The sequence below is a fragment of the Plectropomus leopardus genome, chromosome 6 (assembly GCF_008729295.1).
Source record: "Plectropomus leopardus isolate mb chromosome 6, YSFRI_Pleo_2.0, whole genome shotgun sequence".
NCBI lineage: Eukaryota > Metazoa > Chordata > Actinopteri > Perciformes > Serranidae > Plectropomus > Plectropomus leopardus.
This window is the reverse complement of record NC_056468.1, coordinates 25,421,176-25,448,509: the sequence shown is the minus strand read 5'-3', so window position 1 is coordinate 25,448,509 and position 27,334 is coordinate 25,421,176. Positions and strand designations below refer to the sequence as shown.

The window sequence follows — 27,334 nt, the reverse complement described above, 5'->3', positions numbered from 1 at the left end:
AGAGAGAGGGGGAGGGAGAGAGGGAAAGAAAGAGAGAGAGACTGAAAACTAATGTGCACTCCTATTAGATAAAAATAAGGTGGATGTTTTGGTGCTACGGATAGGAGTGACTTTGCTGCGGGCTAATCACGTCTATCGTTCTATAAAAAGACTCGAGTGATGAAAATGTTATCAGTTTGTGATGTGATTAGCAGAGTATTTGCGGGCAGAGGCCAGCACTTTGTATGTCTGTACATGTTTACATTAGCCTTTGAGTGCGCAGAGAGTCGGTGCCAGCTCCACATGCTTGGTGGCAATTGGCAGAAACATATCTGATCTTTCCTGACTCTAAACAGGCTGGTTTAATCTCTCCCTCTTTCTCCCTCTGTTCACACATGTCCTGCTTAATGTGCACACTGAGGCATTTCTTCACCATCAAGGCTTTAAACCACCAACAACCAGATCTATCCAATTAGCCAAGCAAAGGTCAGGGCTAATCGATGGCATTGCACAGGGGATAAGGAGGAACGGGCAGTGGGAACAAGGAGAGCTAATGGAATTAATAGCATTTAATTCTAGATTTTTAAATTATGTTTTTTTTAAATTCTAAACACCAAAAGGGGGCTGGATGACTGGGAACACTACAAGAAATGAAATTGACCGACCGTGCTTTACTGTGTCATTACCTTCGTAACTGGAGGGAACGTCTATCAAAAAGAAAGGGACGAAATGAATTCAGTTAAAACCACGAGTCATTAATAACCCTTCTTTACACAGGTGGGAGGAGTTTTCATTTCCTTGAGAGCAGATGATTGATTGACTAGATGAAGAGGTGTGTCTGAAGTTAAACAGTCAGGGGAGATGAAATGCGGCTCCTATCCTTTATTTGATTGCCTCTACAGTGTATGTGGAATACTTACCATTCAGCGCCACAAAGGTGTCTAGAAGGAGAAGAAAAGAAACAAGGGGAAATGTGTTATTGCTTGCGGTAAAGAGAGCTCATGCTTTAACATGATCAAAAGCCATGACTTTTAGAATAATTCGGAATCGACTAGCTGCTCGATATTCTCCCCAAGTTTAAATCAGAGGTGATCTATAGCTTCTACAGCTAATGAAGGTTCAACGCTGTGGCTTCCCTTGACTAAACAGACTGATGAAATTGAAGGGAAAATGCGCTGCCTTCATTTAGTCTGAGTAAACAGTCGAAATTGAGATGAAATGGACTAAAATGAGTGATCTGAGGTCAAATTGTTTTGAAGTTTCTCTCGCAAACCGAGCAGCTCAGTATAACATCAACACAGAATCACATTTGATGAATTCAAACAGTTATTCTGGACATGAAAAGATCAAATATACATTGTAGCAAAAAAGAGGCCTTTCAAGACTTTTGAGGCTGACTTGTTCTGTGTTTCAACATGAGCCCTGTGACTGCTCACAAATCAAATCCCTTCCCTGTGTGTTGCTGAATGTTTGTGTTTTCGTAGCAAGAAGGAACCCAGTCTTCGCCCAAGTGGACACAACACTCTATTGACCGGGGGAGCAGAGAAACAGCGGGGGGAGGACAGAAGAGGACCAGAGCCGAAAGGGACAGATGGATGGAAGAGGCTGAAAGAGAGAATTGTGAGCGCCAAACAGACGGGGGAGAAAAAGGTGACAGCAGCGAGGAAGGAAACGGAGGGCCGAGAGAAGAGGGAGGCTGACTTAACGGAGAAGAGAGGAATGATAGTGGGGGGGTATAGAAAGAGGAGGAAAGATAAGAGTGAAGAGGGCCTGCTTACTTTGGCAGTCTCCCAGGCCATCTGTGTTACCATGCTCCACGTCCTGCTCAAAGGCTGATCTGCGGGGAACAGAGACATCATGGTCAGCGGAGGAAAACGGGCCAGGCCATGCAGGCTCACCACACCTAACAAAGTAACAAAGCTATAGGAGAGCTAACTACAAAAACAGCCGCAAACACAGCGTACCCTATGCTTGCACACAGTGTAGGCTGCAGAAAGCCCGATACTGGAACAAAATCAAAGAACACCTAGCGGGTGCCCTGGAGGCCTTAAATCAGTGGTTATGAGAAATGCTGGCAGGCTGGTAAATCCATAGCTGGCACAAGACTCGCTGCCAGAAGTGTTGATATAAATAGATTCATGTTTTATTTGACTGTAATACAAATTGTCATCTTATGTTGTATCGCCACAAAGGAATGTGTAGACATTTTGGGAAATGTGCTCATTTGCATTCTTACTGAGAGTTGGATAAGATTAATGCCATTCTCATGACAGTATGATAACAACGTTCTCTCATATCTAAATGACAGAATAGGTCCATATCCCCTGATTTCCAAAATGAAGCCCTAGCAAAAGTTCAATCAGAAAGACTATGCTTTTGCATCCCTGGGTCTGTAATTTATTTCTCATACCATCTGCCATTCACTCTTCGCACACATGCTCACTCATACTTTCTTGCTGTCATTGTCGGTGGCTGTCGATCGAGACATCAGCTGATCACAGCTAACCAATAGCACAGCGACACACCTTCTCTATCAGACTATCATCTCACTGTTTCTTTTTTTGAATGTGGTTCGCTTTCTGCCTATAGTTCTTTCATGCTGCAGTTGTGCAAATCCTCTACCTCCCCATTACTTCAGCCTATAGTCTTCGCAAAGTCATCATACTCAACAGCCATTAGTCTCAGAGTCATCAGTGAGTTGTAATAAGAGGCTTGCACAGTCAACCTATGTGGTCGTTTTTCGGTGAGAGCAGCCTGTATGATAAATATGAAGCCAGCAGCTGGTTAGCTTAGCTCAGCACAAAGACCTGAAACATGGGTAAAAAGCTAGCCTGGCTCTATCTGAAGGTAACAAAGTCTTCCCTAATTAACATATAGTAATTTGTCTGTTTAATCAGTATCCAAAGTGTAAAAACAATAATCTGTCATTTAATAGAAATGCTTTACTATTACTTTGCTCTAAGCAGCTGCCAGCAGTAGAGGTACTAGCCAGCAGTGCCAAAAAAAAGATTGATTTAAAAAGATATAACTTATTTATTAGTAAGCTTTAGAGGTGCTGCTAGGCAGATTTTGTTACAGCTGGACAGAGCCAGGTTAATTCTTCCCTCTGTTTCCTGTGTTTTTTTTCTAAGCTGAGCGAACCTGCTGCTGGCTCCAGCTTCATATTTACTGTGCATTAATGTGGTTTTAATCTTAGGAAGGAGGTAAATAAGCAGATTTTCCAAAGTGGTGAGCTTTTACTTAAAAAAAATAATAATAACAAAAGAAATGTACAGAAAAGTGAATCTGCTTTTGTGAGAACTTCACTTTGTTGAGTTCTTTCTCCTGTTTCTCAGTATCTGACATCACAGTTCAGTAGAGATATGAGGCTGTAGTCTCAATCACATGGACGAAGACCAGGGCAGTGAGGGGTAACCATGCTTGAGGGCCATCATATGACACGAAGGGAGGAAGAGTGGGCAGAGAGAGTTTCGGAGATGTTATTTTCTGATGCAATCTGCACGGAGACCTGTTTTCTTCCTGAAAGACCACCAAGCAGGCAGTAAGGAGATCTGTGAAACAGAGCGGACCAACTGTCAACCAGGATCACAGTCACGCATGACAGCTTTTCACAGTCCTCCTCAGCTCCCTCCTCCTCACTAGCCCTCCTCCTCCTGCCTGTCCACCCGCCTCTCATCTTCCTCACCCTCCACTGGTCACAATTATAGCATGAAGAAGAATGATTTTCCAAAACAGCATCAACCACCCCTTATCCCCTGATCAGAGTCGAAAGCGTGAACCTGACAACAAGGACAGGAGAGTTTCAGGAGGAAAATACGATTGAATTTCTGCTTTTTCTTTCCTCAGATCAGAAACAAAGTCAAAGTCACTCCTTCATGTATATTTATATGTTGGATATGATTGAAAAATGTAATGTATCCATTTATTTACTATTCGTCTTTCCCTCCAGTTCCACAGAACCTTAATTAGGACGGAGATGGTAAATTTTGCCCTCTTGATAACTAATTTCCCTTCAAAAGCAACCACAATAACAGCCGCACAAACAACAACACCAGCATCCTCTTTTCATATCTGGGGGTTCATTTAATCTGCTTATCTGATTTGCTTATCATACAAAGTCATAATCACAAAGCAGACGCAGAGTTGCACAATTAAACCTGTCTGAGCACAAATGCCGCCCAAGCACACTCAGTATCTGCCGGATTTTCTTCACAGACTTTGCCACCTCGTACCACCCTGCCATGCAACGTTGTTTGGCCTCTTTGACACCAAAACACTGGCAACCTTGTGGTCATGGTTTCCATGGTTGATAATAACATTACAGTCTATGGTGAGACTGCGTTGAGATGAAGATTACAAGGTTTAAATCCCACTGGTCTCGAGATGAATTAACAATGAGTTGTCACACTACAGATGCAGCATCGAGGCCGTACTTGGCACATGTGAAAGCGAATGAACTATAGTATGAACCTTCGGTTAAAGGGTTCAGGTCCCAGAGCGGCTGCATTATAGCAACAGAATTGCAATGTGTTCCAATGTGACACTACAGACGGTTCAGCTCAGGGTTAAGATCCCACTGCAACCGCACGATGCATATTTAAATCAGATTCAAATTGCACTGTACATAACTGGAGGCAGTCTACGGCCGCATTTTATATTATCTTGCATCAGATGTGATTATTATGTGAGATGTGTGGTTGCGCTGAGGGGACTGGTTGCTGAAATGCAGGTCAGGCATAATACTATTAAATATTCATACCAGAAGTGAATGGGCGGCCAGGGACCTAATATACAGTACATACCAGTGTAAGGTGAGTAACGCTTCCTCAAAGTGGCCCATTCATTTTGTTTCATGGCTTTGAATTAAAAAGGAATACCTGCAGTAAACTTTTGCTTTTATTGATGAGGGTTTCACAAGGTAATAAGTCAGTAAAGGTAAGCATTTTTAATGTGTTTTAATAAGAGTCAAGGCAAGCAGCTGTGTCAGTGGCCTTAAGAAGCTCTACATGATGTTCAGAGCATTAATATACCTGCAGTCATATTTGCTGTGTTAAGATAGAATGAAGTAAAAATGTTCTGAGCAGAGAATCAACGAACGCTACTTCTCTGTTGAGGCACACAAACACACCAAACCAACATCAAAGAACCAGTGGCAAGGAAGGCTAACTGTTGCATTGCCTCTCATCGCCTGTGTCTTGGCCAAAAAGTTGCATCGAACACTGTTAAGACTACAGCCAAGAGGTAACTAGCACGAACGTTCTCATCCCAAGTCGTCACGTATTGCAGCGTTGCTGTGGACTTCTACGTCTAAATATTATGTTTTAGGTATCTATTGCTTCTGCTAATTATGTTGCAGGTCTCTGCTACTATGATATTAACACAAGCACATAGTGGGGTGATGCTGCACATGGTTATGTTAAGGCAACACCAGCACATGTCAAGCAATGCCAGGATGTCAACAAGCACATATGCAGGCACGGTTGGTTAGGATTACGCAACAGAATCATGTATGGTGATTATTAGGGAAAGGACGCACATTGTAGCGTGTTAAAAAAAATATCACATTCAAATGGGTCCGAGATTGACTGACCCATCAACCCTCTCTCCCGCCTGTCCTATGAGTGCAGTGGCACTCCTTATGTCTTGCTGTTATGCAAAAAGCACTGACAAAGTGGTGCAATAGGTTGGTAAGTCCCTGCACTAACTAGCTCAGCGCCACCACACTACACTGCGCTCATAAAATATCGATGATATCAGGACAGTGGAAAGTGTCTCACGTCACCTGGAAAGTGTAGCGCCCACCCTCTGATTCCACTTTGTCAACGTTAGCTTGGTCAGCACTGTTGCCTTTTTTAACACTGTTTAAGCTGTTAGTATCATTAGCTGAAAGCCCCCGGTTCAGACACCTCCATGTTGATGGCCATGTGCAGACAACCTCTGAATCATAGATAAACTCTAAATACTGTATAGAGCTCCTTTAAATGATTAATTAATACATATGAACATGGTTATCTGCTGTCAGTAAAACACACTCATGTACGTACTTTACATAATGACAAAAAGAATCATGTATACAAATACATGCATGAAAAAGGGGGGTGACTGGGGACTACATTGCAGGAAACCAGAGTGCAAGCTGTATATGGACAGTAGGTATGAGAGGCATAACTCCACATGGGAAAGCTGGCACGCTCGCGCTGAGGCCAGATGGAAGAAGAAAGGAGGGGAGGCATGCAAGAGAGGAAGAATATGTCAGAGGAAAGATAGAAAAAGAAAGATAAAAATAGACACAGACAGGGACGGGCAGGTAAGAAGATAGAATGGATCCTTGCTAGCTTGACAAATGTACAAGGAAGAGGTTCTGCAACAGGGGCATTTATCTTAATGAGGAAAAGAAAAAAGTTAGAAAGGGACACTGCTGTTAAGAAAGCTTAGTCTCCCCTCTGCAGGGACCTGTTTGTATGAGCAAACCTCGTTATTTAACACCAAAATGCCTCTGACTCTCCTCTCCCCTGTTTCATCCCTCCTTCTGTCCTGCCTGGCAAATGCTTTGAATAGCTCACCACAGACCAATAGATCCTACCGGCCCTAATCCCCCCTCCCCTCTCACTTAGAAATATTGTACAGTAAAGGAGGGAGGTCATCTGCCCTTTTAATGCCTCTGTGTCGGCCTCAGCTCCAAAGTGGAAACTCAATCAGAACAGTCCACTGCAGCTTTACGGAATAATAATAGGATAGCTCTCAGTGTGTGTTTTTCGAGGACAAGTTTTGTGTGTACTTGTGGGTACGTGTGCCTTTGGTGCATTGGCGTGCCAGACCAATCATTTTGCAGCAGGGGGGATCAAATTCATTCAACGTCAAATAGCCACTGGAGCACTGGTCCTTTTGTTATGACTTCATCTGTAAAATGTTTTTCCCCACCACAAAACTCCATATGCTGTTTGTTCAGAAAGCATAATCTGGTTCTGTGTCATAACTACAGCCACAAATTATAGTTACCGCGACCATCGAGCTTTCCCCAGCCCAGCGTACCCAACCCCGAGCCTGGGGCAAACAACACTTTCCTTCCATTCATCCTTCCAATAGCCCTTTCAGCTGGAGGAAATTGCACTTACACACCATAAAATTAGAAAGATCACAGACACGACAAATCGAGAGAGGAATGCCACCAGGCATGACAGAGACGGTGGAATAGTGTTTTATAAAAGTTGCTTGAAAAAACACGTGTGCCTCAGAATTTTTAAAGTGACCGGCATCATTAATGACATCTCTCAGATATACAACACAGTGTTTGACTATATCGTAACTGTAAAGGGAGATCTTTCAAAATTAATTCAAGCCTCAAGGGACAAACTGATTTTTATAAGTAAGTGATTTAATTCCACATATCTTAAAGTAATTTAAGGCTATTCACAGCTGAGAAATTGGAGGAGCTGATGGTTCTTTTTCTACAAATTCTTATTTGGAATTTTTCTTTTTCGTGAAATCCCAATTGTTCCAAAACATAGAAGCATTGCAGTATCCTGGATAATTAAACAAAACTCCCTCATAAAGGTGGAGTCAGGGATTCTGGAGAAAGATTGTCAAAAGATTGTTGATGTTTGAACTCAGCATCCAATCAAACACACCCTTCCTGTCAGTGCTCCTTCAGAAGCTCCTGTAATAACTCTGGTGTTGTTTACATTGCATTACTATTATGGCGCAGTTCTTCTCCTCATGGGCAGGACATGGAAAAGCAAGATTAGCAGGTGTGTAGCTCGGTTTGAGACACCTTGTTTTTCCCATTTACAGAGCCAGGGCTGTGTATGAGGCCATGAGGAGATATGTAATAAATTTGACAAAATGTGTATTGGATAAGAATCTGAGTCTGCACCTTTATGTTGCACCTCACAGTTTAAAGGGACAATCTACCTGAAAAAAAAATACATCTTTTATATACATATTTACTACACATACTTATATATTTTTCCTTTCACGTGTAGTGCTATATTTCAATGTCAGGTGTTTTAATGGGAGTTGCAGAGTGTTGGAGATACCAGCCGTAAAGATGTCTGCCCTTCTTGACTATAGTGAAACTATATGACACTCGGTATGTGGTGCTCAAAGCAAAATAATTAAACGTTTGAAAAACTCAATGGCACTGTCTTTTTCCAGAAATCATGACTCGACCTCTCATGATAATCCACGGACCTTGTTGTGAAGAGTTTCATATAGGGACTATTTTCTCTCTGCAGAACAATACCAACCAGTCTTATCACATTGCAGATGGAAGCATGGATCTATTCATGGATGAGAAGCTCGTGCTTGTGACAGCACGAGATGTAAATATTAATGTCATCCTCCTTGGCTGAGCTGTAACATTACTAAACTCAGTGGTGCTGGCAGTAGTTGCACGCTTCCTTCTGCGTAGTGATACATTTGGTGGGTGTAATTCGGTAGAAAGAAAGAAAATAGCAACAAGGTCTGTGGATTATCTTGAGTAATTGATTTCTGGAAAGAGACATTTCTGCTGAGTTTTTCATATATATTTTGTTGGCGCTTTGAGCACCACAATTTGAGTGCCATCTAGTGCCATTATATTGTAGAGAAGGCAGACATCTCTACAGCTGATATCTCAAAAACTTAGCAACTCACATAAAAACAATCTAGACTGATAAATAGCACTACAGGTAAGAGGAGAAAAATATGTATCTTTGATTTTGTGGCGAACTGCCCTTTTAAATTATTTGATGCAACTTTGTTTTTGAGAACCAGTCATGCTGCTAAATGGAACAGAGCCATCATTCATTTTATATTTTGCGCCTGCGCTTTTCAAACTGTGGCATGTCGAAATGTCTCGGTCCATGACAGAGTCCTATATAGTGATGACAATAACTGACATGTTACTTACTTGCTGTTGCCAACCGCCTGTTTGCAGGCTCCCTCTGACACCCAACCACAGTACGGGTCTCTGGAGGCTATACAAGACCTGGATGTAACACACACACAGACACACACACACACACACACACACACACACACACACACACACACACACACAATTATCCCTATCATATTGTGAACTGGAATAGTGCTTTCCTCTTCAGAGGGAATCAAAACTATTCAGCTGTGTTTAAATAAAAATTTTATGTCCAAGCACCAAACTTACTTCTTGCATCTACCGTGTCTTTCACAGCGAGACAGCGGCACTTTAACCACACAGGAGGTGAAAGCGACCCACAAAGCATGACTCTTGCTGTCTATCTGCATCCCGATGATGCGCTTGTCCTCCACACCATCTATACTGCACCTGGAGGAGAAGAAGGCAGAGAAGAGGATAAAAAATAAATTAAATTATTCGGCTTTCCTTTGAGTACCTGGTTGTTTAGGGACAAAGTCTTAAAAAAAAAGTTGGTGAGTAGAGTATAAGAGGCCATAAAATGAGATTTAACACTTCATTTAAAGAGATTAAAAGAGGAAGATGTGGCAAAAGAGACAAACTGCAAGGTCAGGCGAGAACAGAGATAATGCCGGACCCGAGAACATGGGGTCAGGAATAAAGTGGGAGATAAAGAGAGATAAAGAAAGGGGTGATATAGATACAACAGATAAAGAGACAGATGGGCGCTGTGAGCAGTCAGCAATAACATTGCACTTAACTGTAAAACCCACTAACACTACCCCCCCAACTCCACCATTCCTCCATCCCCGCTAGTCTTTGTCTACTCGGCCTCCTAGGAGCACACACTCTAATCCCTCCGGGCGTGTCAAGCTTTCTATCCCTTCTCTCCATCCATTCCTCCCTCCATCCCACCATCCAGCTCCTGGGATTTAATCTCCCCTTTTGCAGTGCTCTGGTCCCGCATTAACGCTCTCAATTAGGGCTTAGAGTCCATCTACACTGGGTAATGCACGGCAATCGGGCCAGGCAGGCGGGCAGGAAAGCAGGCGGGCAAAGTCACTTACTGTATATGTGACTAAAGCCAGATGGCCAGCAGCCGACGAATGCTCAGCCCAAGCCATAGAGTTAGAGAAGAGGAGATACAGTGAGGAGGCAAGAAGGAGACACTGGACAGGAGACTGCCCTTCATCCCCTCCATGTGCCTCGTCACATGTCCACTGCATGTTGGATAACAAACAGCGGTAACCTTGAAAGCCCTCCTGTCAAGCCCTCACTCTCCTTCCCTTCTTCTCCTCAGCTGTCCAACACAATAACGTATTCTCCGCTGCGCTTCTTTCCATCTCTCCTCTCCGGGCCTCTCCCTCTGTTCTTTTTCCCTCCTCTGTTTGTGCTGCCATTCGTTCCCCCTCATCCATTACCCCTCAACTAAATATTTGCTTTGGCAGGGTCATACTGTGGCTGATTTTTCCTTATTCAGTTCTACTCCAAATACACAACAACGCTTACTCGCTCACCCCGCTGTACCCAGTGAGTGCACTCACATCCATACATGCACCAAATAGCCGTGTAATGTATTAGCGAGGGAACCCAGGCTGGCTCTGAAGACAAACACAGACCTCGGTGTGTGCGAGCGTGTGTGTTTCCTTTAATCAGCCAACGTTTTGGAGGAGCTGGGCTCCGCTGAGGTTGGGAACCACAGCGCTACGTTATCCAGAGCCTTAGGGTCTATGTCTTTAATTTAGTAGCTGCGGTTGGGCACAGTGTAACCTGATAAAACTCTTTTAAATGATAGAGTAGCCATCTGGCTGGCTGGCTTCACTACATAGCTTGGGTCGGGGGAACTGACTGGTACTGATGGAGCTGGTGGGTTGGCGGGTTGGCCGAAGTCTGGAGATGGTTGGAAAGAAAACCACACACACACGCTCTCTCTATAACACACACATATGCAATAACTGACCTTCCTTTGTTTTTAGCAACTGTATCCATGTGTTCCTCTATTTCTATTCATCTCTCTCACACATACACATCCAGAGCTATAAACATACTTGTCCGGGTTGTAGACGTTGAGCTCCTCCAGAAACAGGCTATCGTTGAGGAAGCCACTGTTCATGTTGGCCAGGAACTTGAGGATGATGCCTTTTTCAGATCCCAGGAAGACCACTGTGTGGTTCTTATGGGGGCCCGCCTCGTTGTCCACCACGATGCGAGTCAGACGATACCTGGGAGAATGAATACCAAGCGGAATAAATCAACCAATTAATTAGTCAGTTTTACCACCAATAGAAGAACAAGTTTGCCAATCGGAGGAGCAACAGATGGTGATGAAAAACACCAGCAGGGATTCAATGTAAATGTTTTGAACTCTTTCCCAGCACAGTGCTCCTTGTACTGGACCACATTCAAAAACTTGGGATTAATGTGGACTTATTTCCAAATTTCTGTTTTATATATATATATATGTATATATAATATATATATATATATATATATATACTGTTTAAAATAATATAATAATAATTGATTGATTTGATAATTAATTTCAAATAATAAGGTAAACATATGTAAAAGTTGTCATCTGTGGCTTCAGACCGTTCTAAATGCTCTGTTTCCATTTGGTTTTTTCTACTTTCAAGACAAGCTGACATCAGCGCTTGATGGATTTTTCAAAAGGCATGTTACTGAAAGTGTTTACATTGCGTAGCCTACACTCCAACATGTAACTAAATGCCAGCGTTGGGGATTTAATTTTGGATCATATTCCTGCTGGAACAAGTCCGGATGAGAATATTTTGTTTAAGAAGCTTTCATAATAGTGATTTTTCATTGTAGAAAGTGCCGCTTATTCTCTGTTGCAGTCACCCCCCGCTGCAATCACCATTCAGACACGAGATACAGAATAGCTGGAAATGCTGACCATTCAGAGCAGACTGGGCTTTTTGGGAGGGGGCTTAAAGACACAGGCGCTAAACAGAGCCTTCTCAGACAGCGTAAATACAGGTGTTTCAGCACAGACAATTTAAGGAAAAGAAATAGTTTTAAATCATGTAGACATGTGTAAAGAAGAAACCCAAAGTACAAATATGAATCTGAAAATAAGGATAACAGGTCCTCTTTAAAGCTGGGGTAGGCAGCTTAATTTATGGTATAATTTGGCAAAAATCCTCTTAACAAACTTAGTGCATGGTCTGATAGAAAACTAGATGTCTGGACCAACTCTTGGCTCTCTTTTTAATCTTTTGAGGATCCAGCCCGTGATGGGAGGCTTTGGTCAGTCACAGGTCATTTCAAAGAGAGGATACTCCTATTGACTGCTCTTAAAATGCGGGTGCACGTACACGTCAGAGCTTGAAAACATAGGCCACCTCTAAATTTGTGTTAATAAAAAGATTCTAGCTGCTAAAGCAAAATAAAGAAATAAAAAATGTGAAAATATTGAAATTATTAAAATATTAAAAATGATTTCCAATTATAATGATTTTATAGTCAGTTAATCTAGTCATGTACCCATCATCATTTACGTCAGAGAACTAAAAAAGAGAATAAGGAACAGCAGGGGAGATGACGCAGTCTTAATAATCTCATTAATTGATTGTTATTTCATTAGAAACTCAATCAGATTGCCACAGGGCACGTCAGGTCATTAAACAATAAAAAAGCAACAGACAACAGTTGCAAGCTCTGCTTTCTTTTCTAACTGACAGCTGCTGCTCACACAGTTAGAGCACCAGGCAGATGAAACTCAATTTTCACCTTATAATTTGTAAAAAAAAAAAAAAAAAAGACCATTCAGATTCAAGTTAGCTAATCAGACACCTGCCAGTCAGTGTGTTTTGGATCGCTGCCCTGTTGTGCTTGCAGGAGTTATTTGTGATCAACTAACAAGAACAGGTTTTAAGAAATACCTCTTGAGGCTATTTACTTTAACCATCTGATTTCATTGCAACACAGATGCCGGTATCCATCTCTCAATTAGTTTCAGGGCCAAGAAACTCTTAAAGTTATCAAAAAGGTACATATCTGCACATCAGTGTGTATTATGCAAATGCTTGTTTTCATTTTTAATTGAAGGAGATGAGATTCAAAGATTAAAGATGAGAGCGTATCAGGAAATCTAGGAAGTCCACTTTTACCCTCATTAATGTTTTTTCTGATGGTTGTCTGTAAAAACGGTTTAAAAAAAAATGGGCCAGAATTTATATTGGATGCCATGAATGGAAATTTAATCTCACTAAAGAGTAGTTTACACCATGAGCCCATTTAAATAACAAGGACACATCCTCTTATCCCATCTCTCCCTCTGTTTTCTTTAAATATCTCTAAAAAATGCACCATGTCACCAGCTTTATCCAATCAAAAACAACAACAGTCTGAAGGTCTATTGTGGTTTTGATCTATTCAAGCCTAACAGGAGCCCCAAGGACTGTGTCAATGGGATTTGATCTTGGAAAAATAATACAATCTCAAGGACCAAGACATTCACTGTCTTTCCTATTCAGGATGATAAAAATCTCAAGAGGGGGCTCTTCTGAGTGTCCCCCCTCCCCCATTTGATTCATTGTGCCCAGCCAGCTGAGGTCTCTGCCACTGCACAGCAAGTCTCAGGACAGAAAGCTTTTTCAAATTTGCAGCAAAAGCTCTTGCTGGATATTGGGGTGTCCTCTCCAGGGTGTAACAAGGATCAAACCCTATTACCGACTTTGTTTCCAGTCGACTTCAGCTCAAAAATGATATTACAGAACAGCGAGGCTCTGACAGATATCATAAAAGGCCTCACTCCTCTTCCACCCCGTATGCCTTCGTGATGCTTACATAATGCTTTTAACTACCTCTGACTTGCATGCAAGGCTCTGCTCACTGTGGTGTCATTTCAAATCAAATGAAATAGTCTGATTGCTGATTATGTAAAGACAGAAACAATGTGTTATTCATAGTATGGCTGTATGATATGGCGCACTAATGAACAGAGGGAGTTGTAGGGATAACCTTGATGAAAGCTGTTCGTATTCTGACTAAGCCAGCACGGTATGTAGGTCAGACCTCAGCAAAGTAGCAGCAAGATGTGATACGATGCAAAGCATTTGTCAAAACCTATGAGGAATTCTTTATAGCTCATCTTTAAAGTGATGCTACCACCGCTGAGGCCTGTCAAGGGTCTGGCAAGCAGTCGCAACCTTAAATCTTGAGCAGCCACAATTCAGAAGCAGGTCCAAATTAAAAGCTAGATTTTTTACTTTTTACCAAATGCTCTGTCAGCTAGTTTTGCCTTGCCGATGGGATGGCAGTGTGCTGTCGTATTCCCCCCAGAGGCTGGCTGAAATGTCTCAGCGTAGTGTAGCTAAAAGCCAGACACACCTTTATGATCAAACGGCATCAGCCACAGTGCACTGGCTTTTGGGAAATGGGCTCAACTCCAGGAGCTAGGGAGAGAAGCCAACATCAGACCAAAAAAAAAAAAAGTTTTCACCAGCATTCTCTCTTTGAAATATCCTCAGTTGATCCAAACAGGCAATTTGCAACAAAGACTGAGCATTGCTATAATTCTTAATAAGGGCTTGGACCTGTAAATATGAAATGACTAACGCATAAAGACAAAAATCACTGAGAAATGTGTTCATCGCATCACTATGTGGTCACTCTGGGAGAGAGATAGTAAAGTGTAGATCAGTGTTTCCTCTACTACAGCGAAAATAGGTCAGCGGCTGGTTTGTGGTGGAGTACCACTGTGTTTTAATGAGCCTGACTCTCAAAGCAGCACTTCACGTAATTATTGTCCTGTGCTGAGGAGGCTTGTAGACCTCTCATGACGACGGTCTTTGGAGTGTGTAATACTTACCGGACCATGGTCTTGAGGAACCAGGGCCTGTTTGCAATGGAGGGCACAGCCTCGTCCATCAAAGGATGCATCTTGATGAAGTTGAGAGTGTCATCGGGGAACTCGTTGGATACCTTGTACCTCTCCATGGATGGAGTGCCGGCGCAGTTGCCAGGCCTGCAAATGGAGAGGAGGAGGGATGATGGGAGAGGAAAAAGTGGTGAGTAGAAGGAGGAAAAAGCACAAAAGAAGTAACCGCTGCATTGACTCCAGGGGCGAATGAGCAATTTTTCATGGACAGAGCACCAATTGTCGAAAAAAAAGTTCTACTTCCCTAAAATCAATGAGAGTGCAGCCTTAAATTACTAAACTCTCATGCCAGGAGGCTTTGGTCAGAGCAGAGGACACAAGATGTCTTCTTTTCCCTGGACTTGGGGTAAAGCACTGAGACATTCTATCTATCTGATCCTTTTACAGGGAGTTGGTGAGCTGCTTGTAAAAGAGAAGCTGCTTTTGATAGCATATCCCCTTTGCAGGCATCTCACCTCTGAGAGCTTGTAAAATCCCTTTACTGCGTGGTCTTTGATACCCTGCCACACTACATAATCCACACCAGGTCCTAGAAATATTAGCCAGCTGGCCACTGAATATCTGACAGTGTCAACATGCAAGGACCAAACCCTTAAAATATATACTTGTTTGCTCAAGAGAAATGTAGATTCATATTTTTTCAAGTAGTGGTGTGTAGGCATGAGTAGAAAGGGAATCTAGTAATTAAAAAAAATTCTTCAGCTTCTCTGCATTCCTGTATCCATCACTGTCATGCCTTTACAAGGAGGGGACAGCATCGCAAATAAAAATGTAGTTTGATTTAATTTCATAATAACCTTCAATCCTGCAAGACAAAGTAAAGTGCTCTCAGTATTCAATGTGCACTTTCTATAGAAACTCCCTTTGACAAATGAGTTCAAGTCATCTGCTGCTAATGTTTAATTGACCTTCAAATTGATAGTTAAATAAAGGGCCAACATTTGCAGAACCGTTTGTCACTGTAAAAAAAAAAAGGCAGCAACACCCAGCCCTATAACATTTTCTTTGCTGTAGCTACATTTATGTCAGCCGACATATGGAGAACAGAATGGAAACAGACATCTCTTAAATACGAAAATCTGTAAATGATTCAGTATGAGCGTCTAACACATGGAAGAACAGTCTGCTGCGGGGCCAGACCTAGGTGGCATTGTTACAACTCCCCGTCTGTTTGCCTGCAGATAAAAGGTCTGAACGCAGCCGTGGATGAGAAATAAAATCAATCACATCAAACACTGCAGAGACAATCGGATCTTCGCTGCGCCCTGACCTTGTTGAACACAAACAGGTAATTACATGCTAATTGAGGGAACGCTCACATATACACTAATGAATGCAAAGAGAGTACAGGACAGGCTCTATTTAGTCGAGGAACCGCCTTCTCAGCCATATGGGAACACACATAGACGCAGGGTACTAACAATTATCGTGGCCCAGATCTTTGTAGTAAATCTGCTTTTTTTTTTCTGGAGGATAGGAGAGGAGCTCTTAGTACGTTAATTAGCAAGCAATAGATGGGAGATTGATCAGGCTGGTGCATTTGTGGAATTAGCCAGCCATCTGTAAAATGATCTCATGCTTCATTTGTTGATACTGAGCCCTTCTTTGATGAAGCTGCGTGTGGGGGAGAGGTGAGGTAATGGGTTAGGGGGTGCAACTGCGAAAAAGAGGTGGTATCTGTGCATACAGTATAGCGGGTGTGACACAATTTAACGTAGGATTGTAATCACTTAGTGGAAACAACAGTAGGGATGTACTGAAAACTGACGCAACTTGAGATAAAATGTGGTGATATTAACACATAATTCAGCAAGTTATGCATTTATTATGGGGCCATATATCTTGCGTGTGTGTGTGTCAGGAGCAAGAAGAAAGAGAGGAAGAGAGCGACTGCACTGTATGCGTGTGCGACTGTTATATCCCATGAGTGTGTGACTGTGCTGTGGTTAATTAACTGCTGTTGTACCTTGGCTTAGGAACCTTCTCTTCAGGAAAAGGCGTCCAGGTGGAGTCTGGGGATTTCTGCTCTTTGAAACGCCCTGTGAACGTGTTGGCCACCTCCGCCATGTCATAGGCACACACCGCCGAGCCTGGAATACTGCCACGACACACACAAGAAAAAAATCTCATAAACAATCATCTTAACTGAACATATCAAAAAAACACCTTGCCAAGTCTGGACTATCTGGACAAGAGACAGAAACATGGATTTACAATCCCCTTTCAGAGGGGTGAAATCCCTCAAGGATGGCTAATTTTAGCTGATGCATGTTCACATTGGGTGATACAGTCAGTTCGCCATGTCGTCGAGGACTTGCCAGTGTGTGTCAAGTTTCAATGTCAAGTTTTTTATCTGCATTTATTCAAAAGGACTTTGCAATTTCCTCAGTTTCTCTTAACAGATTTGATTATTTGTTTTAATACCTGTTGTTGCTGTGTATAGATTTATTACAATGTAAATACTACTATGTAAGTGCGTATGCCAAAGGTGGGAGTAAGTCACACAGGTGCAAGTCACAGGCAAATCTCAAGCAAGTCCCAAGTTACTGTGGTGAGAATCAAGCAAGTCAATTTGAGTCCCTGCTACAAGCAGTGGTAAATTCAATGTGGGGCCAGGTGGGGGCCATGGCCACCTTGATACTATTGCTGCCCGCCTGGAAAAAATAATTAAAAGCCAATATTTCTGTCTTTAAAAGGCTGTGGCATGCAATTTTTTGAGGTAATGGATAAGTCATGGTATCTTGTAAAACAATCTAAGATATTCACTGGTACCATGTCAGCATAGTGTGTCAGGAAGGGGGCTAAATGACACTCCAAAGTTAGGTTAAATTTTAGGGAACAACTGGCATGGCCATTTATAATGGGGTCCCTTGAATTATGGTTCGTATGCAATTTCTTAAATCTCCATATTGACATGGTTTTCAACTAGCTTTTAAACTTCAATAGCATAACTGACTTCCTCAAATTCAGTTTTGGCTTTTAGTTTTGGTTTGCCACCCAAAAATTTACAATGGCCCCATCCGACCAACCATATCAAATATATATGGGGACTCCACTGGCTGTAAAGGCAACCACGACACAGGACGTCATTGCTCAGGTCAAGCAAGTCATAAGTCAAATGTGAAATTCTGATGTGTCAGCCAATAAGCCAAGGGTATTTTCGAATAATGAGAATGGATCATGTGAAAATACCCCGGGGGTCAGGTGCTTCTTGCATCATAAGGGTTATAAAAAAATGCAACTGTTTCATTTCAGTGAAAAAATATTCTACTTGCCCTCACTGTCAACTTTATACATCTTGGTTATGGCCATGTCTGCCCTCAAGCAGGAAATATCTGCTGTTATGTAACTGGTTTTTTTTCTTGTCTGCCTTCTCTACGAAAACACATTAGTTTAATCTGCGTAGTTGATACTTGTCTACAAATTGTATGATGTATCCTGCCATCGTAAGGTAAATGGAAAAAAGTTTTCTTGATTAATTAACCTGTATTGTGTGGTAGCCTGCATGTAGTATAGTTTGAACAACAAGCTGCAGGCCATTTAAAATTAGTCTGTGGACCATGATTGGCCCCTGGGCAGGTCTTTGGACAAGTCTGCAATAGGCTAATTAGTTAGCTAAAAAAATGCATTCACGTATCTTTGTGATTTTTGTACATAATCTTTGAATAGTTGTTATTATTAGACTAGCCCTCTCCATGATGGCAGCCCTTTGCATTGGCCTCTGCTGGTCTGCTGTATCCTAGTAGGTTACCAGGTTTACACGCACTCTAAAATGCGTGTAAACCTACTACGCTACTAGAAATCACCCAATCATGTTTTTAAAGAACATAAAATGCAAGTATTTAAAATATAGTCAAGTTCTTTCGAATCTTCTGTCTCAAGCTTTAGTCAAGTCTCAAGTCCAACCTAGTCTCACTTCTGATTCATCAAATATCAATGTTGTGTCCAATCTGCCTCACACATTAGCAGTGGTGACCAGGGTTTATTTTTGAAAAGAGAAAATGCAAGTAGTGAGAATTTGTTGTTCAAGTCCTTAATACCAAGTCCAAATCTTTTAATAATTGTTAACCAAGCAAGTCTCAAGACCTTAAATATGCAACTTGAGTCTGACTTTAGTCAAGTCATATGCCTCAAGTCCCCCACCTCTGGCTGTCCAATAGTCATTCAATAGTCTATGAGCTACAGTGTCTGCGCCTGCCAAGCCTCATGAGGACACACATTCCCTAACCTTTCCCTCAAAAACCGGGTTTCCCCAGAGGCCTCGAGGCATCAAAGTTCATCACAAGTCCACTGTTGGGCAAGAAATACAACGGATTTTCTTATTATTGCTGTTCAGTTAAGGGGAAAAACACCCATCTTGTGATAGCAGCAGAGCCACTGGCCTCTTTCCGTCTGTGTGGAATCAATGCATAACAGTTTGCTGAGTCATTCCTCTGATTTTCATGCATCTGCGCTAGTGAATTCGTATTGAAACTAGGAATTGTTTATTCTTTTAAAAGAGAAATGTCTCTCAGCTGGCTGGATTTTCTGGTGGTTGCATCATGGGTTAAACTCATGTAGACATCGGGGAGACGAAATACACAAGGGCGGTATTATAGAGCGCAAGGTCAGAGGGTTGTTAATTCGTGGCTTAGCTACTAAATTACAGTAATTGCCCGCTGTATTGGATATGTACAGAGAGTTAGACAGTCATATGTCTGTTTATTTCAATCTGCTAACAAGGCAGATAGATGGTGAGTGAGCCAGCCAGTTAGCAAGCGCCAGGCAGCAACCAGCCAGCCAGACAGACAGACAATTAAACGACACAAACTCTGAGTGCAAGTGCCTACAGTCTGAATGTGCTCCCTCTAATTTCACCCCCTGACTATGAAATGGAAAATTAATGCCAGGATCAAAACCGGCGCTTATAGAAATTTTCAGAGGCACTGCTTCATTGGGTTTTAATGTCCATTAACCATGCTCAATTGCATTGTCACAAGCAATTGTCTTATCTGCTAAAAAGCAGCCATAAAATGGAAAATTACAATATGTGCAAGCTATCAGCCAAGCTCTATGGCTTTGTGGTAATTTTCAATTTAGATAACAACTCCCCCTGCCTATGAATATGACAGCAGCTCTGAATATGAATTGTAAAAAGGGGAAAATATGATTAAACACCTGCATGTCAAAAGGGCAGCACAACTGTTTTGACAGAGGATGTAAATGTTGACCCAGCAGACTCTGGAATTACAAGTTGCCAAGAGGCACAGCAGGGGCACACGCTACTAACATTAACAAAGGTCACACTGTCAGGATGTTGATGAATTGAGGGCATTTTTAAAAGCATTTCAAACCAAGAAAGATGATTGAGTTAATAAATGGAAAGTGCACAACAGCTGTTGACACACATGAACTCATTTGAGATGAGGAAGAAAAAGATAGCCGAATAAAATAACCTTAATAAATCACTTCCATCTGTTGCTACCCTCAAACCTCTTAAGTTGCAATACATGTTGATTTCTCAAGGCCTTTTTTAATGTTCCATTCCTCAGGTCATGGGCGCCGATTCTGCGGGTGCTCCAAGGCTCGAGCACCAGTACACCAGTGTACAGTCGGGGCCAATTGTTTGCACATGTGTAGGCTTTGTCCCGCTTTGTCCCACCCTACTGACTACACAATTACACCATGGGACTAAAGCATCTTTGGGAGAAAAACAATGCATGTCTATTCATTAGCATCCCTTGACCTGCGATTTAAACAACAAAAAGTGAGTAATGTTACTCTTTCAGTGTGACTTCCACTTCCCTCATGCCTCCAGCAGTGCCCCTTTAGCTGTGGTGAGTAAAAAACAAATCCACTTTGTTTAGTGGCTGTGTGGTCTACGTGTTGATGTTTAATTGATTGTATTTTACTGTGTGCACTTGTGTGGTTGCTGTGTGCGTGTGCGTGTGTGGAACGGCTTTAGGTAGCCTTTTATAACATGTGTGGCTTGTTAACAGGTGGCAGCAGTCACTGTTATGTTGTGTTCTTCATGAGTGTATTGCAGCAGCATGTCTCACAGCTACGGGGGTGTCTATGTTGAATTATGTATATGGCGTATAATTTACTAATTAATTTTTGTTGTATGGATTATTACATTTCCGTGCATCTCATGGTGTGTATCATGGTGTGATGAATTAATTTGTAAATATTTTGTTTGAGTTGGGTCAGGAGAGATGTTATAGATGGGGCTGCTAAAATTTCAGGAGCATGGACAGAGCTGTTTGTTGGGTGTACAGAGCCGTACCTTTCCAATCTTGTTTTGTTTTTCCTGCTGATTTAAGTATTTTCAGTTTAGCTTCACCTGGGAGAAAATTTAGTGGCTGCCACTTCACTCCTTTTGTTTTTTGAACAAACCTTCTCCCTAACAGAAGTGCTGCATGTGAAGGCTGGCTGGGTCGCAGTTATAGAGAGATGTTATTGCTTATTTGCCACCTGTCCAGGCACCTCATTAAGTTAGTTAAATAATATAAATCGGTGCAGTGATATAAATCATTGCTTGTGCCTCAGGTTACCTGTTGTAAGGTGTTGAGAAGGTTGCCATCACTACGTCCCTCCCGTTGATGTGGATGACATCCGTCACAGCCTGCAGGATGTTGAAGTAGAAGTGGGAGTCACCGGGGATGGAGCAGTTCAGGCGAGACTTGAGAAATGAGGTCCACTGCTTCTCCAGGACACGGGGTGAGCCGCCTCGGTCGTTCTTACAAACCCTGGCCACCCGAGGAAACACCACCTGATGAAGACAGTTGAAACGTTACATTCGAGTAGCTCTCAGTTTTACATCAAGAGTCACCTATGACACATCTCCAGTCTCTCTCACCTCACTCAATAAAAATGTCAGACTCTCGATGGACTGCTTGAGAGAAAAGAATCAAAATTGATGCACCATGCATTCCTCTTCTTTGTCCAAACTTGGCACTTACAATACCCAAAATGCAACTCAACTGCCAACAGTTCTGTCTGAGACTGGAGTGCATTGTGCTAATAGCAGCTGCTAGCCTCAAGCAGAGATGAGGTGTGGACTGCAGAGGCTTTGTAGGCTCGCTGCTTTTTAAGTCCACACCAGCAGAACTTTTTCACTTTTAACCGACTGTGCCCCAAGCAACATCACTTATATTTCACGTAGTTCCCTCTGGACCAAAAGCAAGGCTTTACACAACTTTTTTCACATAAGCAGTCATGCTCCCCAAGACCTGTAAACAGACTTTGATGTGAGTTGCCCTGTAAGGCCAGTGGTTGATTTAACAACACTGTGACCACAGCATTCACACTTTGCAATCGTTTGGATATGAAAGAAGTCCTTTTATGCAACACCTCTTTTTTTTGTTAGGGGTTGTAAGCATAATAGGACCATAATTTCCTAAATACAAATGTTTTCACACACACACTAAACTGTCCTTTTATTTTTCACTTGGCATTTTATGAGGCAGTAACATTGGGAAAACAATTTCACCACAGTTAAGCACTTGTTCTAAACCTTGTGAGCATCTGGTATCACAAGTTCTTCAACAGCAGATTGCCCAGTTACACATGCTGCTTGATAGATTATATGCCAGCATGGGCAAGGCGTCTTTAAAGGTTCAGAAGGTAACTTTTATAAACAGAACTTTTCGGTCACTATATCTTGACAATAGTAAATAAGACAGATAAACTGGGGAAAATCAGGCTCCTTTGCTCCTCAAAGTGCTTCTAATGGCATTCACTGTGTCTGTGTTCACTGCATGAAGTTGAGGTCAGGTTACTTTTAGCAAATCAGGGGCATCCAGTGCAACTTGTGGAAACTTCCCCAAAATTTTTGAAGTAATTGCTGTCGATCTACCCTATTGTCGATGTATCCAATAGTTGGCAATACAGTGACTGACACTCTGTGAGAAACTCTTGCTGGCTCTGATTGGTTGTTGTTGTTCAGGTGCGGTGGATTCTTGCAAATGCCTTTAGCGGGAAGAGGTGGAGGAGCCTGATTTTTCTGTCTCATTTACTACTGTCAGGATATAATGAGAGTTTCAGAAAATATGACAACTGGGGCTGTCAGTGTTAACATGCTAATTGTAATGTATAGATAATACATTTTTTTTGTTTTGTTTTGCCAGGCAACATTTCTGTCTTAAAGATGCTGTACTGGGCTGAGTTTTAAGGCTAGAGTGGTGAAACTGGTATCATGTGAAACCTGAAGACCTGAATCCAGTGGTGCTCGCGGCAGGTCGGGGGCATAATAACACTCTTAAATTAGGCTAAATTTTGGCAATGGAAAAACTGCATGGTCATTTCACAGGGGTCCCTTGACCTCTGACCTCAAGATATCTGAATGAAAATAGGTTCTGTGGGTACCCATGAGTCTTCTCTGTGCAGACTTCCCCACTTTATGCTAGTCATATGCATTTTTTCTGTCATTTGATTGCTTTACCTTGTCATTGTTGACTTCAAAAATGCTTTGAAAAACAAAATGATGGAATTTATTACATGTGATTAAAAAATGTGCTTAATCACCATTCACTGCTGAAATTCTGTGATTAAACATGATTTAAAAAATTATTGTTTGACAGCCCTAATGACAACACATTTTTTTAATAAAAGATGCCCACTGAACCTTGAGTTAAAAAAGAATGGAAGTTTGCACATTTCCATGACAACTGGGCAAACTCCTACTTGAAATGAAGATCATTTGATATGATCAAAAGCTGCATAACATCTACTAAATTGTGAGATTGTTATCTCAAATGCTGCTTCAAAAATCATGGAAACATACTGGGAGACACCACAGTGTCTTAATCTAACATTTCATCACTTTATAGCAAATTAAAGACACAGAGGAGTAAATTGATGTGTTTGATATGCTGTTAAAGAGTCAGTACCTGGCAACAGAAAATTTAAAGTATACAGCTTCAAATGGGAGCCGGCGCTGTAATTACATCTCTGCTGTAACATCACACAGTGAGCATTGTAATTAGTTGTTGTCACACTATACTTAACAGCAATAAATCTAACCCTGACCTGAAATTGTGTCCCAGAGTAAACAGTGTGAATGGGAGCGAACATGCACTTAAACCAGAGCTCTACACACACGCGCGAGTGCAGACGACCACACATAAACACACCCTCACCCGTGCGTACATCCCGACCGATGCAAAAATGCATGCAGAAAACACACATTCATCCACTTATACTCTCAAACATACACATACAGAGGCCTGCACACTGTGTGATTATAGAGCATCGAGATGACATCATGTATGACACACAACATCTGAGACTGTCAAGGCGAATAAGGAATTGTGTCTGCTGTACACATAACAGTTCAGTTTCTCACATTTCTACTTGCTAAAGATACTGGCTTATCTGTGAGTTACCTGCACACACACATACATAATGAGTACAAACACACAGATCACTCACACTGAACAAATACCTCACCCAAGGCTTGTTAATTCACTTGTGTAATGAAATATTTATCCTTCTGTGTTTTCCAGATAACAGTAACAATCCAACATTAAAACTAAAGCAAACACAAACCTGCCACAGCAGATTGATCAATTTGCCATAAAGCACAAATGATTGCTTACATTGTCAGGCAAGGCCAATCTACTTTATAATAATGAAGCGATATCATTCACTAAATGTTAAATTGCTCTCTGCACCATCAGTTATACCACCACATGCATAATTATACTGACACTGCTTTCAAAACACCCAGCAGATTGAGAGGCCTGATCTGTATTCATGCTCTGTATAACACATGCCTGTCACTTCTGGCAGAGAATCCATTATTTCTGTGTTTCTCGTTACCTCTGCTCTGTTCTCGTCCCTTCTCATTCTCACACTCTCTTGTGTGATTCCTTTAATTTATTCAGGAGAATACATATTGAGCGATTCATTTCATAACAGATTTTCTCCTACCTGGTATCCAATTAAATTCCTAGGGTCCAAAACTGACTTGAGAAGATTAATAGAAAAATGCCTTTTACTGTAACACCTGAGGAAGGTTGAAGGCATCAACCTTTCCTCTTTCAGTCCGTCTCATTTCTCTCAGAGACATGGGTGGAATTCCTTTTGGGAAAAAATTGAGACGATAGGTCAAATGGGAGCGTTGCTGGTCGGATGCGGGTGTACAATTGAAGCGATATATTTAGACTTCAAAATGGGATCTCCAGACATCCACAGATTTTTCTTTTTGGATCTATTTTAGGTCCTGCATCCTGCCCAGTGTTTATCTATTACTGAAAAATGTTTGGCCACTTTACAGCTCCTGAAAGCCTCCTTCCAGCTATGTGATACACCCATATCCTGTTAGTTTCCTAAGGCACTTCCTGATTCTCCCGGTAAATAGGAAGTCACCTCTGATTACGGTTCAAACAATAGCAGAAGAATAGGGCCTGTACTTACCTTCCCCATTGTGTTGTACTCCATGGCAATTTCCCGAAAGAAGAAGTAGATGAAGTCTCCGTAATCAACTGCCTGGACAAAGTAGGGCTCTGCAGGAGGGGAAAAATAAAACAAAATATGAGTCAAAGTGACATTTTTAACATGACGAAACAGTTCTGACACCATATTTCACAGTAAACAGCCGGAATATCTGTCATATTATGCAGAAAAGCACCGACTGTGAGCCTTGAGTGCCTCAATCTATCATCCATCATATCAGCGAAACACTTTGCATGCAAGGAGAGAAGGATCTCTCTATTCAGTTTTGACAGGCTGGACTTGTGCTTGTTTCTCCCCAGGGCAGAGCAATTTCCTGGCTACATCAACAATCATAAGTGCTCCTGCTCTTCATACCTAGATTCATACACTGAGGCGCATATACACAAGTCATAAATCACAAACACATGGTCAAGCATGCATGTCAAAACACAAGTTTGTTTTCTAACTTGTCAGTCAGCTTGGTGCTTTCCAACCACGGAGACTTTGTGTCTGTGTGTCCCCACTGCTCACCTTTCAGCCATTTGGAGTCGTGTTTGACAGTGCGCAGAGTCGGGCTGTCTCCTAGGCTACGATAGATGACCGCATCAATCGCTAGAAAGTCTGTTACGGTGGCCGAGTACAGCTTGCCATCTGGAGAGGGAACACAGAGACAGAAAGAGCAATAAGAGGGATGAAGGAGATTGAGAAGGCAGAAGAATGAAGAGAAAGAGATGGCCATGAAGGATGAGGAAAAAGGTGAAGAGAGCAAAGTTCAGTTAAAAGAAAAACACAAAAAGCCACTCAGAGATTCCTGCTCTCTGTGGCTGGATACACAAAAACATTTCAGATGGCTCAGACCTGGAAAATGAATGAATCACACAAACCAAGGAGACTCTCTGATGGACAACAAACAAGGCTGTACACACACTTAAGCATGTTGCACATTTGTAATTCTTTTGACTTGAAAGGCACAAACAATGAAGCCTTGCATGCACACACACAGTCTTTCAACCCCACATTCACACACGTGCATGCACGTACGTACACACACACGCTCCACAAACACAATCCACCGCTAGCATGACCTCAGCCTGCCTTGGCTATAACCACAGTGGAAACTCAAACTACATAATTGAAAGGATAGGAGTCAGAGGAACCCTCTTGATTACTCAGTGCTTCCAGCTCCTTGCAAGCAGCTCTGCTACACATTAACTGGTCAAGCAAGGCGTTTACTCTCCTCCTCTGCTTTAAACAGGCCCGGACAGCTCATCAATACCGCCATAAATCAGTTCACAGCAAATATGAATGGGGACTGAATGTCTTTAGCAGTCCGTTGCATCAGAAGAATCTCACGCCGCCAACGGAAAGCTGACTCATTCTGGTCCCATCAGTTTGTGACTTATTTTTAATCTTGTGCATGTTAAAAAACAGTGATTGAGAGACAAAGAGGACGGCAGGAAAGTGCAATAAAAGCGAGAGAAAGATGATTCTGCTTTTGCCGTTACCACAGTACTATTGATGTGTTTCCAACAGGCTCTAAAAAGCAGCAAATTCCTAACGCAGAGCGAATGTGGCCACAAGTTCGGCAAATTGCTCTGGTGCATGTAACACAGACTGGCTTTCATTCTTGACATGTTGTCGGAGCACTGCCATTAGAATAAACCGCAGGGTATTAAGAACAATATTAAATACAACCGCAACTAATCCCCTCGCTCAAATAGACTCAACTTTCCCATCTAGCTTAAACGTGTTCCAATGTTTAATACATGCAGATAGGAGAAAATTAGGATTAATGTTTCTGCCTCATGGCAGTCAGTAAGTAGTAGCACTATCACATATACTTCATCTATTTTTACCTCACAGAAACTTGAGTTTCTATCATGTTAAGCCTCAGACAGGGAATTGAAAACCACAGTGATGATAAATGTAATCAAATACCTCAAAAACAGATGAATTAATCGTCATTTTGGCAAACAGATGTCAGTGGTTTATCATTAATTAGTTAACCATCAAGAACATTTTGACCAGTTATGCATGTTGGTCTATTAGTTACTTTTGCTACTCTCCAGTTTCACAGGTCATGAATTTGCAGACACACTATTCCCTGCTACTTTGCCTCTGATTGTCTTACTCTGATATTCTTAACCTAACCTTTA

At 41.9% G+C, this 27,334-nt stretch overlaps 1 protein-coding gene across 2 annotated transcripts in view; it reads right to left on the bottom strand.

Moving 5' to 3' along the window:
* sema6a (sema domain, transmembrane domain (TM), and cytoplasmic domain, (semaphorin) 6A) overlaps window positions 1–27,334 on the bottom strand; it is a 134,883-nt gene that overhangs the window by 23,760 nt on the left and 83,789 nt on the right. For both annotated transcript variants that reach the window (XM_042487873.1, XM_042487874.1), the window contains exons 8-17: window positions 25,710–25,829; window positions 25,161–25,249; window positions 21,296–21,513; window positions 16,729–16,860; window positions 14,694–14,849; window positions 10,906–11,079; window positions 9,128–9,268; window positions 8,870–8,947; window positions 1,758–1,816; window positions 900–920 (exon numbers count right to left, since the gene is read on the bottom strand). In XM_042487873.1, the coding sequence (XP_042343807.1) occupies window positions 900–920; window positions 1,758–1,816; window positions 8,870–8,947; window positions 9,128–9,268; window positions 10,906–11,079; window positions 14,694–14,849; window positions 16,729–16,860; window positions 21,296–21,513; window positions 25,161–25,249; window positions 25,710–25,829 (1,188 nt within the window). The remainder of the gene's footprint in view (window positions 1–899; window positions 921–1,757; window positions 1,817–8,869; window positions 8,948–9,127; window positions 9,269–10,905; window positions 11,080–14,693; window positions 14,850–16,728; window positions 16,861–21,295; window positions 21,514–25,160; window positions 25,250–25,709; window positions 25,830–27,334) is intronic.